This window comes from Stegodyphus dumicola, chromosome 9 (genome assembly GCF_044657685.1).
Source record: "Stegodyphus dumicola isolate Sdum_Otavi_A_Nest chromosome 9, ASM4465768v1".
NCBI classification, from domain to species: Eukaryota; Metazoa; Arthropoda; class Arachnida; order Araneae; family Eresidae; genus Stegodyphus; species Stegodyphus dumicola.
In genome coordinates, this window is record NC_140776.1 from 47177458 (window position 1) to 47194283 (window position 16826).

Here is a 16826-nt window from a genome sequence, read left to right on the forward strand (position 1 = left end):
GGGAGGGGGGATACATTCAGGAAAAAAAAAAGGCTTTAAATGAAAGTAAAATATCTTATCCGATTATGAAATCCCATGATCATGAAAATCAACAGATATGTCACCGAACTGCACCAATCATTCTGGAAGAAGTTTGAAAGAACAGATAGTTTAGTTAAATCATCAATAGATTATTTTACTTAGATCATCAACAAATGCAAGTTATGGATATAGTTGTACAAAACTTGAATCACTTATTATTTTATGTTTAATTGCTACTGTTTATTCGTTTCCGAATTAAGTCATATTAATGCATATATTATGCTCCATTAACTCATATATTTTTCTTGATGCCAAGATATTTCAACCAAAAATTCTTTGCTGTATGCTGCTGCATAGAAGATACAACCCAAATTTTAATCATTCTGACAAAATGGTAGGTAAAAAAGATACATAGTAGTCAGTTCTTTACAAAAACTAAACGAGATTATTGAGTATTAATCAGAGTTACTTAAAAACAAGATAAGATCTTATGATTGTGTTGTGATTTTATGCTTTTTTATTATTGCTGATAAATCACACTGTTTAGCAATAGCATCATGTATGTACTTTATAATGGCTTTATAAGTATTTTATTTGCTTAATTTTCCAGGAGAGAGAGGCAGGAAATTTCCTAAAAATCTAAAATATTCCAATTACTTGAGCTTTCTGATTAGTTGAATGCCAGACCCTCAGCCTTTATCTTTAAAAATTACTATTTTAAAACTAAGGACAAAATCTTTCAAGTGCAGTAATTTAAGTTATATTATATTGTAGGCATCTATCTGCCTAAAACTGCAGAAATTATAAAATTAAAAATATGAGTCAAATTAATATTATGAATATAAATTAACTGAAATATCCTGGCATCAAGGAAAATATATGCATTAATGGAGCATAAACATTAAATATGCATACATTTAATTAAAATGTTCCAAGCCAATATTTCAAAATCCTCCCCATTAGTTAAGATGAAATGCTGGAGAAATAAATCTATGTTTCGTTCCATATAACACTAAAACAAAATACAACAATAATCAGATGTAAAATTTTAAAATCTCTAATTATCAAGTTTGATTAAACACAACTATTGATGATGAAAACAACATATTTAAGTATGATTATGTTTACAGTATGATCTCATGGAAGGAACAGTTTTCAATTTTACAGATTAATTGCAATACATTTTCATAAAATGATAATACCAAGACCAAAGCTTATAAAAAATAATTCAATTATTAGCATTGATCACATTAGATTCCAGAACTGCATGACGCACTCAGAAATAGAATAAAAAAAGCAAACTAAAATTATAGATTTTATGGAAGAAAGACTAAAGAAAATCACATTTATTTATGTGTATGCAGTACAAAGTCCGAGATCCGGACTTGTCAGGACTTCGGGAATTCTGGATTAGGGGTTATTCTGGATATTAGATCAGCAATTTAAATCTAGTGAGATGGCATGCAGAAATTATAAAATTAAAAATATGAAATCGTGATTTATGAAATAATGAGCATTTACGACCTCAAGAGTATCAGATATTTATTTGCTTACTTAATTAAACATTTCTTTCAATGTAAATGGTTCGAGTTGCTTTTTTCTAATACTTTCACTTTAATTCTATAAACAGACATAATTTCTTGTTCAATTACAAAGTTCCACTGTTCAAATCCTGTAACAGCTGTGTCGAGAATTCTGACTAACTTGTCAATTGAAATTTTTCTGTTTTCAATAACCTCTCTGTCACCTTTTTTGCTATGGGTAACGGTATTTTGGGGATAGAACAATATTAAAGATTTTGTCATCCATTGATTGATGACTGGGGTATTGTCATAACAATGAAAAATTTCCGATATACTATCTTCATACGATATACTGCTTCTCCACATTTCTTTACAAAATCCATTAATCAGAAAATTTAAACTTTGGTTTGCGGTATCCAAAAACATTCAAATTCGCGGCTATCGTCTTTATCAACCTCCCTATGAAATATAGTGTTTCGCCATAAATTATGCCAAGCACTTTTTAAAAGAGCTGGAAACATATCTTCCCAAGATCTTGCGATCTTGCACACAGCAGATTTTACGCTAAAATATTTCAAAAAATTCTTGAAGTCATGCTATTGTTCAAGAAATTTAACAATGATTTTAAAAGTGCTGCATTTCAACGTGTGCTTTATTCCGATATCCATAGGCTGAATGATGGACGTATAACTTGGAGGAAAAAATAATATGGATACATTATCTTTCACTAATACTTTAAGTGAAGTATGAGCCAAACAGTTGTCTACAATCAGGACAATTTTTGTGTCATCAGATAAACCAACCAAATTCAAATGTTGCTGAGCCTTGGGTGTAAAATGATTTTCAAGCTGATCATTTGTTAATGCTTGTGTCATCCATGCTCTTTTATTTGTACGATACATAACAGAGAAAATCAACACTCCTTTAAATGCTCGAAGTCGTGTATTTTTTCTGATTACAAAAAGTTTGCAGTTGTGCATTCGTTTAGCATAAGCACATGCTAAAATTGTTAGTCTCACTTTGGAATCTTTGACACCAGTTGGAGTCATTTCTCTAGAGATTGCCAAGGTATTTCGTGATACATATTGCCAGAAAAGACAAGTTTCATTAGCGTTGTAAATTTGTTCTAGAGATAATTTTTCACTAATAGTAATGAGTTCAATGAATTCATCTGCAATAGTTCAGCAGCTTCAGTATCAACTGAAACTTTTCTACCCGAAATTTTTAATTGTCTTATACAATGGATCTTTTTAAATTTTGTTGAATAAGTGCATTCAGATTTTATGTTTATTTCTTCATGAAATACTTTAGCTTGAGCCATTAGCACCGGGTCGTCAAAGGCATGCCCTCGCTGCGACACTGTCTGAGCCATTCAATCATAACTTTGTCATGATTGTCACTTTTAGCATAACGAACAAATTTTCTATTATTCATTGCAAGTGGGGTGTCGGAATACCCCAAAAATTCAAAAAGTTCCTTTTTTTTCTTATGTCATATACAGTTGATTTTCCACTGCCATACTCCTTGCATAATTTTGAGACTGATATAGTACCTATATCCATTTTTTTGCAGCAATTCACTTTTTGTTTAACGGACGCCGAAACATGCTTTCGCTTTGTAAATCTTGTTGCAGCTCCAGAATTAGAAACTCTTTTCGACTCAATTGAAAGTTCAAGCTTTAATTTTCATAAGATTGCTGTAATAATAACAGTTTGCAAAAAAATAATAAGCTGGATCAAATTAGAAGATTAAGGAACAGCACAATCTGCTACATTAACTAAAATTCCTTAGAATCAGTAAAGTATAATTTTAGCTGAGGTTAGCATCTGCTATACATTACTGGCTATGTATCATGAGATTGGAGATGAAAGACAAATTGTTCCACTTGTTGTAAATTTTGCCTTGCTTCTATCCTATACTGAGACAATTAACCCTGAATTATATTAGTTTAGTTATTTATTATACCTACATCTATTTCTTGCACATGCTTAAGACTAATTTGAGTCCTGAACAAACAAACATCCACATATACTTAAGGCTTATCAAAGGCCTGTGCTAGATATCACCTGATGCAGTCTTTGAGGGTCCTAAATTCTGCTACGAAGCCCCTCAAATTTTTGCAGCCCCCAAAGTTTAGATCCCAGTGCTTTCCCTAAATTATAAAATTTTGTCATCTGCTAATTTTGCCACTTGGTGCTTCTCTAAATTCCAAAAATTTTGTCTTCCCTAAATTCTGCCGTCATATGAGCTTTGACACCGGCTCTGAGCTTGTATGAATAACATATCAGTTATTCTTAATTCAAATATCACTAAATGTAATCTTTTGGTCTATGAGTTTCATTAACAAAATCTATTTTTAGCATATGGAAAGAAATTTTTGTCAAGTTTTTCCTCATCGACATTTCTTAGCTTGTTTAACTTAAATTTGCAATCATCGCCAACTGTAATGTCAGCATAAAAGGTTACCATACTTTTTGTTATTCAATTACTAATATAAAAAAAAAATGTTTAGGCATCACTGCATGAGTCATTACTCAAGTTGTCACGTGTTGATATGCAGTGATGAAAGCAAAATGTAATAAATAATGATTTGCCAGATTGGGAGGGATATTCAATACTAGTAGGTGTAAACAATGTCCCTATGTAGAATGTTTCGGTTTGATGTGTATGCCAAGCAGATCTGCAGCTACAGAGCAAAATTATTGATCTTGCAAATTTACGCTAAAATGATGGTTTCTTCAATAACAAGGTATCTTATTTAGTACCTACGTGAAATTAAGAGAGGAAAAATCAAATGCGCATATGTAAAGCATAGGGGGGGGAAAAGATTGTGGCTCTGCGGTCCAGATTTTAGATCATTTTGGATCTCAGACTTTGCGCTATATATCCAAAACATTTAGCAAGAGCAAAAATATTAACTCTTTTGTACCAAGATTAGTGTTATGTAACTTTATAAACTTCCCCATTTTAAATATATTTGTTTATGCAGTCAGCAATAAAATTTCAGTACTATATAAAAAGATTTTAATAGGCATTTTTAGAGTATAAATCAATTCTGAGTTTTGAATAATGTTGCTTAATACTGAAAGGTAATGTGTAGAGAAGAATTTTTAAAAAATATTTATTTTGGGGGATATTTCCTAGGAAGTACACAGAAAATATACACTCTTAGACAAAAAAAAAAAAAAAAAAACTACGCCCCACGACGCACCAAGAAGATATAAAGCAAATTGGACACAAATTGATATGCATACAGGTTTCGACGGAAAATGCAAAATTTTACATTTTGGCCAATGAATGAACGGTTGTCGCTACAGCGCATCTGATCTGCGTAACTGGCAGGATATTTAAGAGGAGAAATTACGAATCTAGGTCATAAATTCTTCACGAATTTCCTTTCATGTACTCTGGTAGACAGTAACTATGCTTTGCATACAAGTGCGTGAACGATATGCGCAGATGTCAGAATTTAAGAGAGGTCATGTAGTTGGCCTCAAAGAAGCCAGTTGGTCTTATTGGCGAATAGCTCGACATTTTAGCAGGAACGATGCCACTATTAGACGATGTTGGCAGGAATGGGTGAACCATGGCCTCACACAGCGTCAAGAAGGAAGTGGTAGGCCTACAGAAACGACAGAACGTGAAGACCGAGCAATCGTCAGAGCGGCACTCAGAGTCCAAGATGCATCATTATCATCGATTGTACATGCAACTAGTGCTTCAGTGACCGCAAGAACCATTCATAAGACGGCTCACAGAAACAGGGCTGAGGTCACGATGCCCCTTGCGCCGACTACCATTGACCTCTGTTCAACGTCAAGCCAGTTTACAGTGGTGTCGGGCTCATTCGTACTGGAATGTCACTGACCGGAGTAGAATAGTCTTCAGTGATGAGTCCCGCTTTGAAATGAGCCCCGATGACCAGCGAAGGCAAGTCTGGAGATGCCCCGGACAGCGGTGTGATACCAACCTGACTGTCTTCTGGCAGACAGGCCAACAATCAGGAGTGATGGTTTCGGGTGCCATTTCATTTCATAGAAGGACTCCTTTGGTTGACATCCGTCGCAAACTTACAGCACAGTGGTATGTCAGCAAAGTTCTAAAGCCCGTTGTGCTGCCCTTCATGTCACACAACCATGGGCTTACCTTTCAGCAAGATAATGCCCGCCTCCACACTGCACGTTTCTACTGCTTGTCTTAGTGCTTGCCGAACATTACCTTGGCCAGCAAGGTTGCCGGATCTCTGTCCTATTGAGCACGTTTAGAGCATTATGGGCAGGGCCCTCCAACCAGCTCAGGATGTTGACGATCTAACACACCAGTTGGAATGAATTTGGCACGATATCCCTCAGGAGAACATCTGCAGCCTCTTTCAATCAATGCCAAGCCGAATAACTGCTTGCATAAGGGCCAGAGATGGACAAACGCGTTACTGACTTTTTCACTTTGTGAAGCTCTATCACTTCAATAAATCATCCAATTTTTCTCAAACTGTAATCATTTGTTTTTCTGTACATGTACATCACTTCTACCAATTTTCGTCCCATTCGGATAATTCTTTCTTGTTGTGTTGTGTTTTTTGTCTAAGAGTGTATATAACTCATTCAGATCACATTAAACTATTCTAACAATTACTTTTTTGATTTTTAATATGAAATAGACAAACTTACAGACTAATTTCATCCTATATTAATTTTTAAACGAATGATTCAGCACAAAGGATTTGCAAAGCCCCATAAAAACAAGCATTTTTTACTTTAACATACCACAACTTATATTAAATGACAAATAAAAGTAATAATTATTCAATCAAAAGCTAATAAAAAATATAATGTGAAAGCAGATTTTAATGGTCACCTGAAACAGTTTGTTAAGATTTTTATGCTCTCATTTAGGTCACAGTCTACCAGTCTGTAAGTATAATTTTCATTGCTTCTTTACATTTATGCAACATACAGTTCAACAAAAAAAATCACAGTTTTTTTTTTTTTTTTAACTGCATAGCAGCATATGTTTAGAATTCCAGATGCACTGTTATGTGTTGACATATATTTTTATACATTTGTCAGCCTTTTCTCAGTTCATCATATCAGTTGCAATTTTCTTAGTAAGGTGGTTTGCACCCTCCCCCCTTTTTTACATTTTTTTATTAGTATTAACATTTCATGTGTTAGCTTTATTTATTAAATATCAGATTCTTCACTCCTATGCCACATAAAATTCTATTCAACAGCAAAATCACAAAATATTTAAAAATGGCATATCTTTAAAATTCTCAACAGAGTGCTGAAGGCTGTCATACATATGTCATGCATATATTCATATATAGTCATTACATTATTTCTCTTCTTTTTTAGCAGCTTGCGTGCACAACGACCTAAAATAGTTACCATAAAAAATCTGAAAGTATCCTACCTTTACTAAATGGAAGATAAAGTATTTTATTTCAGACAGCGTCAACACATTGCTTCCATACAGCCGAGTTTGTTAATTAAAACTGAAAGATAAATATCTTGCATTTCTCCGACTATCAACATTCTCGAGATAAAAATGTTTTACTTAAAACAGTGTTGCCCCTGCTCACTTTAAAAATGTTCAGTTTCTTAATCAAAAAAAGTTTTAAAAAATACGAAATAAATAAGAAAATAAATTCAAAATTCAGGCTTCCAAGTGCACATGTTCGGGTGGAGAACTATGTTATTCAAAATTTGATGGTTCTAGGTACCATCATTTTGTATGAGGAACATACATGCAGATTCTCCATTACTTAATTTCTTTAAAAATAATACACAGTAATAATATTTGGTGGGAACAATTTGAAAAAGTGATACATCGTTTATAGTGAACTAACAAAAAATCCCATTTCGAGACTAAAAGCCACTTTTAGGATCCAAGTTTAGACAATTAATTAATACCCAAAAGCCAGTTTGTTGAATTAGTCCATGATTTTCCCATCAAAGTCATCAAAGTCATTGTTTTCTGATAAAGGCTGCTTATTGCACTCTGGCATTTTTTTTCTTTTGAATCAGACAACTTTGTGTTTTTCAGATAACAACTGATATTACTGGTAGCACTTAAAAATATAAAATGGTTTGTAGAGACATTAGGTTATTTGGAAGCAGGAAAACCAAAATTCTGCAATGCCCTCACCAGGACTCGAACCTGGACCTCTCAAAGTGCGCCGAGTCTGCTAACCATTACACCACGAAGACATGCTGGAAGAAGGGAGAAAATACCTTAAATACTCCCCCTTTTAAAGGGCGACTGGGGATTAGGGAACACAATTGCAAAATCCTGGAGGTGAAAAATCATCACCCACCACCTTTTAATTTGGGTGTAACTGTAACAAAATTAAGTAATTTTGAAGCAGGAGATGTGAAAAATAAGTAATGCCCTCGCCGGGTCTCAAACCTGGACCTCTCGAATACGCACCGAGTGTGCTAACCATTAGACCTCGATGGCATGCCGGAAGTAGGGAGAAAATACCTTATACCATATTCCCATTGTACAAAGACATTCCCCCCTTCACTGAAATTCAAAAATCTTAACAATTAATTTAATGATGAACAGAAAATCTGGTAAACATAACTTTTCTCATATTTTCATAGCATTTAGATCCATGAAGTCACAGATTTTCTTTTAATCATAATAGCAGGTTTTTTTTTTTTTTTTTTAAGCTTTTCAAACAAAGCCAAGGAAGAAATTTTCAAACTTTGATAACTGAAAACAAACTTTAATTATTAAATAAAGTTTCCAAAAACATTAAATTTACAAACTCCTAATTATTCTAACTCTTCTTGAATGCTGAGAAGGAACCACACTCTTCCATTCATGCCCCATCCCACCACAATGAGACAGACAAATATTTATTTACCTTTTGAGCACTGAAATAAGTTAATTGGAAAAACATAATTCTCACATTACTATATTTTATATGCTACAGGAAAAAGTAAAAGAATATGATTAGCAATTCTTAAATTTTTTATAAATTATACTTTTCACAATGTTATATTTTTTTATTAATTGTATCAAAAATATATAATGGCCTAGCAATTAAATTAATTAATACTTTATTTTACCCATTACAGTTTCCTACAAATTAAAAATTTATTCTACATCCATTACACTAGCATATTTAGTAAAATCAAAAATTAGCAGAAGTAAAATCAAATACCATGGAAATCTAATTAACGTGTATCACTATATTTCCAAGCACTAGATTAGAAAATTCTGCTTTCTAGCTGAATTTCTTTAAAAAAAAACCAAATTAAAAAGTGAAAAATTACTTTAAACCTATTTTGTGTATATAACACATACAGCCACATGGATGAGGATCTGAAAACAACAGTCAAGACCTTACGATGTTAACTGAAAAATCTCACAACATTCATTAATTTGAGGATGTTCATTAAGATAATTAAAATTATGACTTTTGAATTACTCACAGGCTGGGATGATTTTCTTGTTAATTTTGTAGGTGGAGTAGCTGGAGGTGAATCCTGAGGAGTCTGAGGGACTGGTGTTGAATACAAATCCAAAACCTGATGACATATATCTAGAGAGGAGGGAGAATCAGATAAATTAGACTTGTGTGTTAATATAAATATATATAAATATGAAATAATAACAAAAAATAAAAATCCAAAAGATATGTTTGCTGACATAGAATGAGGGTATTATTTACATAAACAATAACCACATTCTAAGAACCACCAAACATGCAGTTGGAAATCAGAAAAGAAATCAAATGCAGAATAAAGGGAATAGCTGTTTACATCTAGGGCCAATATGTTTTAGTAAGCTATATATGTATGATAACAAAGATATGATGATAAAAACATTCGCATGCAGCAAACTGAACAAATAAATAAAGTTAAAAGCTCTAAACTGGTCGGGTGACTACCAACTGCAAATGAAATTACATATGCAATACACACAGAAAATTAACAGATAAATTAAAACTGTAAAACTAAAAGCAAGTCAATGTTGTAGTTCAGCAAAAAAGATTAGTCTTGCAAAAACTAATAGATGTGATTACTAAAAATAAAATTTCTATATAACAAGGAAGTAAATTACAAATTAAACTGAGCAAATTCTTGAAATCCATATAACCAAATCAGTTATTAAATTTTAAAAAATTGAAGCCTGAGTGTAAAAATCAAAATGTGGAAATGTAAAATATATATGAAATATGGAATTTGGATTTAACAAATATTCTCTATTCGTATAAAGCTAATATAAAATTAAAATTTAATTAAGAAATTTTAATTACAAAAATAAAATTTATTACTGTGGCGAACTAATTTATAATATTTAAATTCTAAGAGCATATGTAAATTAAGTGCATGTATCTAAAACCATGAAAAAATATATTATCCCAAAAAACTGCATAAGTGAATAATTGGTGAGCAGGGTAGATGATCCTCTTCTTAACTTACATGCTTCCTGAATGGATATAAATTAATGGATAGTAACTGTCCTGCCATGGTCAGTGGTTGGCTCATCTTTCTTTGTTTTTGCTTTTACAAATATTGGGAAAAGAATGATTTATGATGCTTCATTATTACACTACTTTTTATTTCAAAACTATCAATTCCTTTCTCCCAATTGATAATGTAAGATTTATGCATAGAAACTTTCACAGATAATTAGTGCAAGCAAAAAAACAACACTACTTGCTTCAGATAAACTTATACAGTGAGATAGCAGCACACATTTTCCTAACAATGCCCTTTTTCTTCCTTACTAGCAGAACAACAACATAATTTTAGGATCAAAACAAAAACAACAAAGTGTAACTACTTGTTTGTAAACTTAGTATAAATAATAAGAAATAAGAAATAAAAGTTTCTCTAGCGAGCATTAGAGATGCTATTAATCTCAACCCTCACATTTCCGTCAGTATCCTTTTCAAATAAAAGCATGTTGCCATGAAATGTTTCTGCCATATATTATTTTTAAAGAACTTAAAAAGCATATGTAAAAAAATACATGGCAACTCTTAACACTCCATCCAGAATTCTAAAGATATGCTGTTTTTAAATATTTTGCGATTTTGCTATTGAATTTTATATGGCATAAGTGTGAAGAAAGTAATGTTTAATAAACGAATTTAATAAGCTAATAATAAAAAGATTTAAAAAAAGTAAGTCATCCATCCTACTATGAAAACTGAATACTTATATAATGAACTGAAAAAAGATTTAAAAAATCAATGGCAACACTTGACTGCGATAGGAATTCTAAGGATTTACTGGTTTTAAACATTTTGTGATTATGCTGTTGAATTTTACACAGTATAAATGCAAAGAAAGTGGTATTTAACAATAAATTTTAAAAAGTTCTGCATGTCATCTTGTTAAGAAAATTGAACACGGATGCGATAAAATGGAAAAAAAACTGAAAAAAGTAGAACAATGTATGACAAGACTACCATTCTATTGGAAATTCTAAAAATATGTTGTTTTCAAAATTATTGCAATTTTACTTTTAACTTTTATGTGGTGTACGTTTGAAGAAAGCAACATTTAATAATAAAGAAGGAAAAAATAAGTTGTGTTAGCAGGGCAAGATTGGAGCAGACTGGATCCAAGAACAGATTGGTACTGGTGTTGCATTAAGATCTGAATCCTTTCAGATTTTTAGTCCAAAAAACCTATCATCTCAAAAAGTGAATTTACATCGATTCTGTAAATTAATGTTTCAATTTTCATTTGAGTCTCTAGCTATTCGGAAAAATGTAAGACAGCTATCATTCAAATTTAGACTGTCTGTTATTGATTAGCAAACTTAGTTATTCAAAAGTAATAGATGGGTTCTTAAGAATACTGTACTTTGAGTTTTAACCTAATTGATTTAAAGGAAAAGGCATTTAATTCCGGATACAAATAATTAAAAACATTATACATTTTTTATAGAATTATGTTAAGTATTTTTCCAATTTTCAAATGTACAGAAGATATACAACATTCCCATGCTAGCCTAAATGTGCATTAATCTAGCATCCTACAAAACATTTCACTATCCCATCTCAGCAATCTCTATTGATAATTTCTATTAAACTTTTTAAAAAATCCCTTCTGGGCAACCATTGAAATCTAAACTCCTTCAGACCTTTTTTTTTTTTTTTTTTCAGTACCAGAGGTATTACTAACCCTTTCAGGACGGGCGTCCCATATACGCATTCTCTAAGAACATCTCTTACATCCAGGCGTCCCATCCACGCATCAGTAAAGATCGCATTCAGAGGACGGGTGATGCATATACGCATTTTAAGGTGGAACATTTTTCTGAAGGCCACTAGACGGCATCCTGTGTCCATTACTTTTGAAATGAACACAGTTTTAGGTTCCTGACCTTGAGTTTGATATATTCTGCTTGACTTAGGTATTTTACTCATCAGCTGTTCGAGGGGGGGCAGAGGGAAAGCGTAAACAGAGTTGGGCTCTTTAAATTACTGTGTGCTAATGAAAACATTCTAGTATCTGATTTATATCCAATTCCTTTTTCTATTCTATTTTTTCCTTTACTATGTACGGTCTTTTAGGGTTACTGTGCGGAGTTTTTTTACGTTTTGCATTGCCTTCAGATATATTTCCATTCCTTCTTTTTTTATTTAGGAAAGCCTCACCTCCAGTCTATTATGACGGGAAGGTGCTATTTATCAGAGAAAGAATACCCTCGTATGGTTAGTGAACCATTTACTAACGCAAATGAGAATACTGATTCATTTTCTAAAGAGTTAAAAAGTGATACTTTTTCTAAGAGTTACAAAGTGATACTTCTCTGTGCTTTGAGATTTACCACACTCGTTTTCATTTTAAATTTTGTTACTTCTTACTGTAAATAGTCTTTATTGTGTTCTTTTTATTAATTTTAAACTTTATTGATGGATTTTATCAATTAAAACTTTGGAATAATTTGAATAGCGCTTCTGAAAATTATTTTAGAAGATAAGCAATTTTTTAAGTATATTTTCATGCAAAATAAAGAAAAAAATGATTTAAGGGCTAATTTTAACATATATAAAGAGCTCAAATAATAATCTAAAATGATACCAAAAATTACTATGCTAGAAGCGAAACTTTTTTTTTCTGATTTTTGTTATAAAATTAGGCTTAGGGATGCAAAACATCCGTCCTGTACGGTGACTGCCTTCAATTCTCTTCCGTCCCGCACGAGCGTCTTAAACAAAGGTGCGCCGTCGCAAAAAGGTTACTCTTAATTCGCACTTTCTCATCTGTGTCACTTTAGTGTCCATATCACTTTTCAAACATAAAGAAGTTGCTCCATGTATTATTTTTAAAGGCATAATATAGCAAATATAAAAAATGTATGGCAGTAGCACTCAATCATGTAACCTACATATGGTGTTTTTAAATATTTTGTGATTTTGCTGTTAAATTTTGTGATGTAAGTGCAAAAAAGAGATAATAAACAAAGTTTAAAAAAAAAGAGAGAGAGGATGGGAAATCATTTTACTAAGAAAATTGAGCATTGATACAATTATGAACTGAGAAAAGACTGAAAAGAAATAATGCCAACAATTGACATTTCAACAGAAATTACAAAGATATACTACTTTTAAATATTTTATGTTGTATAAGTGGGAAGGAAGCATGTGGAAGTGGGAAGAGAGCAAGAACAGATTTGTAAACTGTGAGCCCAGCAAGAGCATAAAAAACTTTAATAAACCCTTTGCTGTGATTTTAAAATCAAAATCTTTTCACTTTTTTTTCATTACTTTTTTCTTTCTTAATTCATTTAGTTCAGGAAGTATTCTTTGGTACAACTGCTTAAAAGGTTACTGTTCTTATTCTGATTTAGGGTTGAAACACAGATTGGAATTTACTTCTAATGCAATGATGCATTACATATTGTGGTCTGTATATTAGAAAACTGCTAGACACATACATTAAAAAGAAATGGAGAAGACAGAAATTGGTTGTAATCTTGAACACAGTGCTTTATTTTATTAGGATGCTCTTAAATACTTTATTAAGAGCACTAAATAAATTAGTAAACACAATTCATGAAAAAATATCTAATAAGTATTATAAAATTATTGCAATATGGCCTACTTTTTATATTTACTTAATTTATATTACTTATATTTTATTCTTTACTTAATATCTGTATTTAATTTTGTTTTACATCGATAAATGGTACATTAATAAACTTATCCACACAACAGTATGTATTATATCTATTACTTTTATTTTCATCATATTTAAAAGCTTTTCTTTCCTATTGGAATATTCTCAGTATAAAAGTGTGAGAAAATTGCAAAATAAAAATTATACTAAAAAACATAAAATATAGTATATGTATCATACTTATTAATTTTATTTTCCTCATACTTAAAGCTCTTCTCTCCTACTCAAACTTTCCTCCATATAAATGTGCAAGAAAATTACAAAATTGCACTAAAAAACACAAAATTTATAATATCTAATCAAATATTAATATGTTTCACATCAGAATCATATTATAAATAGTTCAATAACCTGAATCATGCATCATTAAATGAACTTAAATTAATCCAGCTCTGAAATGGCTATGTTACATATCATAAAAACAAAAAAACTCCTGATTTTCCACGAGAGCCTGCCAGTTTTTTATATTTCAAGGCTGGCAGCTATGTGATGGTATTTTGTTTAAGTTATAAGCTCATTATCCATATGTAGCAATATTTCTACCCTGAGTCTCGGAAGACACTACCACAGAGGGAAATCCAAGAAAATAAAAAGAGATAATGCACCTATGACTAAAAAAAAATCAAAATTTTTCATGTTATTTCAGTAAAAATTGAAAGCAACCCTTCTCAAAATGATGATGACTGGATTTTAACTTAAAAACAGCAAAGTTACCAAAAGCTATTATGAATGCAACTATAAGTTTCACATTAAAATAGGTTCCCCCTCTTCAGGAAAATCAGATGCAATAAATATAAGCCTACAGAACATCCCATCTAATCCTTTCTCCCAAAACGTTTTCCCTTATATTTATTTTTAAAATGTTTCACTCTTTCTCATTTAAAAAAAAAAAAAAAAAAAAAACTCTTTTAATTAACTTAGAAAATTTACAGCTCTGTAACACAGCACAAATTTATTTTTATATTATTACTAAATATAACAGAGCTTTTTCATTTTATTCTAAGAATATTGGTATTTTTGTATTAGCAAACACCTGCTGATCCACAATTTGGGAAATATATACAGGCTCTAAATCCATTTGATTCAACAGATTTTATTCTCTTTGCTTAATGCTTATGCTAAGAAAGGAAGGCAAGAAATGTTTTTTCTGCCTTCATTGAAAAGTGTCATTACTTATGTTTGAGAAAAGAACTAAATATGGAAGAATACAGATTATTGTGGTACTAAAACTTATTATAGGAGCTTTGTGTTTTAGTGCCTAAAGATAAGATCAAACTGACTTCCTGTGAAATGAATTAAAGAAATTCCTTTGTGTGTGCATTCATATTCTAGTGTTGTTGTCAAACTGATCTTTCGTGTTTTCCTTTCAATAAATTCATTTGCATGTCCATTATTATCAGTAGTGTTGTGTAACAGTTTGTCTGCAGTGTAAGAAAAAAGCAAACTGCTCTATTACAATGTTGAGAAAATTTATTTGTAGTGTATTAAGTGTGCTTCTAATAGACTAAAAAACTAAGGTCTAACTAAGCTAAGGACTTCTAAAACTAAGGTCAAACTGACTGTTCATAACCAGTTGTGCAAGGCTGATAATACTAGTTCATCTCAGCAAAGTGTACTCAAGATATATCTTTGTACTTTACTGCATTAAAAGTTTTCTGAATGTAATGAGAATAAACTTATGTTCTTTTTCTTCTACTGGTTGATTATTTTAACTTTTCCTCTCAAGAAAATTTCTCCCATAGCTGCATGAGTTATGCCATCACCCCAACATTGCTGCTGGACTTCTTTCTAAGAGTAATAACATCGGGTAAAAATTTTACAATGTCATTTACAAACACCAACCAAACTTCTGTAAGCTTCAAAGCAAACATGATACTATATTTCAACTGAAAAGCATCTCTTTTTAAATTTACATAACGAAGACTACTACAACAATAGAATATTATACGTTTTACATTTGAATGGCAACAAGAAAAATTATTATTTAAAAAGTTTATGTAACCAAGTTTGTTGTTCAGAAACTTATTTCATTAAATAGCACTACTAAAGGAATGAGATTTTGTTTAATCTAACTATGTTAAATTGGACTGCTTTACTCCATTTCTCAGCAAATCTAGTACACACATGATGCAAAATGACGGAAAACTTAAGATGAGCCTAACAAATCTTGTCACAAGAACTTTCTGTGGGAAAAAGATTATGAAAAAATGACACGATACAGATATGTGTTTGCTCTAATTGGTATGAAACGGTATGTTACAATTAAAAATAGAAGAGACAATCTAGATTCTCTTTTAGCCAAAAAAGAATATTATCCCTTCCCAGAAAATAAGTAAATAAAATTAAAACATCAGACTTTTACAGAATTCAAAACAAAAGTCAAGGATGGTATTATTGCCAGTGTATTTGATGAATGCCGAGTAATGTTCAACTACAAAGATAATCAGAATTTTATTTATAGCTCAGAAAAGATTAATTCCGATCCAAGAATTAAAAAGAATTTCATTTTATCCAGTCTTAAAAATAAAAATCAAGAAATTACTTACCTTCAAGCAGCTCTATGGATATTCCTTCAACAAACATATCCCACCAATGTGAATGCCTGGATGATCGTCCAACCCAATCAACAACCTCAAACTTGCTTAATTTTCCAGCAAGATACATTAAAGCGATAGCAATTACTTCTGGCTCCCACTGGAGACACAGAGTAGTGCATAAACTGGAGGAAAAAAAATACATTATGTAATACATAAGCATTAAACTTGATAAAGAAAAGTTGACAATAATAATAATTCTCCAAATACCTATCGTTAATAAATGTCCAAGCCATCTGAACCATATGTTGCAACTTCCCTTTGTCACCTTCAAAAAATATACAAAAATATTATATGACATAATAATGTTGCTTGAAAAGATTTATATACACATCATGGATTTAGTATACACTGCAACAAAATTATGCTCCACCATTACAAAAGACTATGAACTAGCAGAATAAGAAGGAAAAGAATGAAAGATTACCAAAAATCAAAAGGCAAATAATGCCTTTCATTTAATTTGATGATATGGACAAGGTCTGATTGATCCAGATATTAGAAAAAAACATTCCTTCCCTAATATTTTAAAT

General features: G+C 31.4%; 1 protein-coding gene across 3 annotated transcripts in view; it reads right to left on the reverse strand.

Moving 5' to 3' along the window:
• LOC118192654 (uncharacterized) overlaps positions 1–16826 on the reverse strand; it is a 74073-nt gene that overhangs the window by 31448 nt on the left and 25799 nt on the right. For all 3 annotated transcript variants that reach the window (XM_035363654.2, XM_035363655.2, XM_035363656.2), the window contains 3 exons: positions 16504–16561; positions 16246–16418; positions 8990–9099 (listed from right to left, as the gene is read on the reverse strand). In XM_035363654.2, the coding sequence (XP_035219545.1) occupies positions 8990–9099; positions 16246–16418; positions 16504–16561 (341 nt within the window). The remainder of the gene's footprint in view (positions 1–8989; positions 9100–16245; positions 16419–16503; positions 16562–16826) is intronic.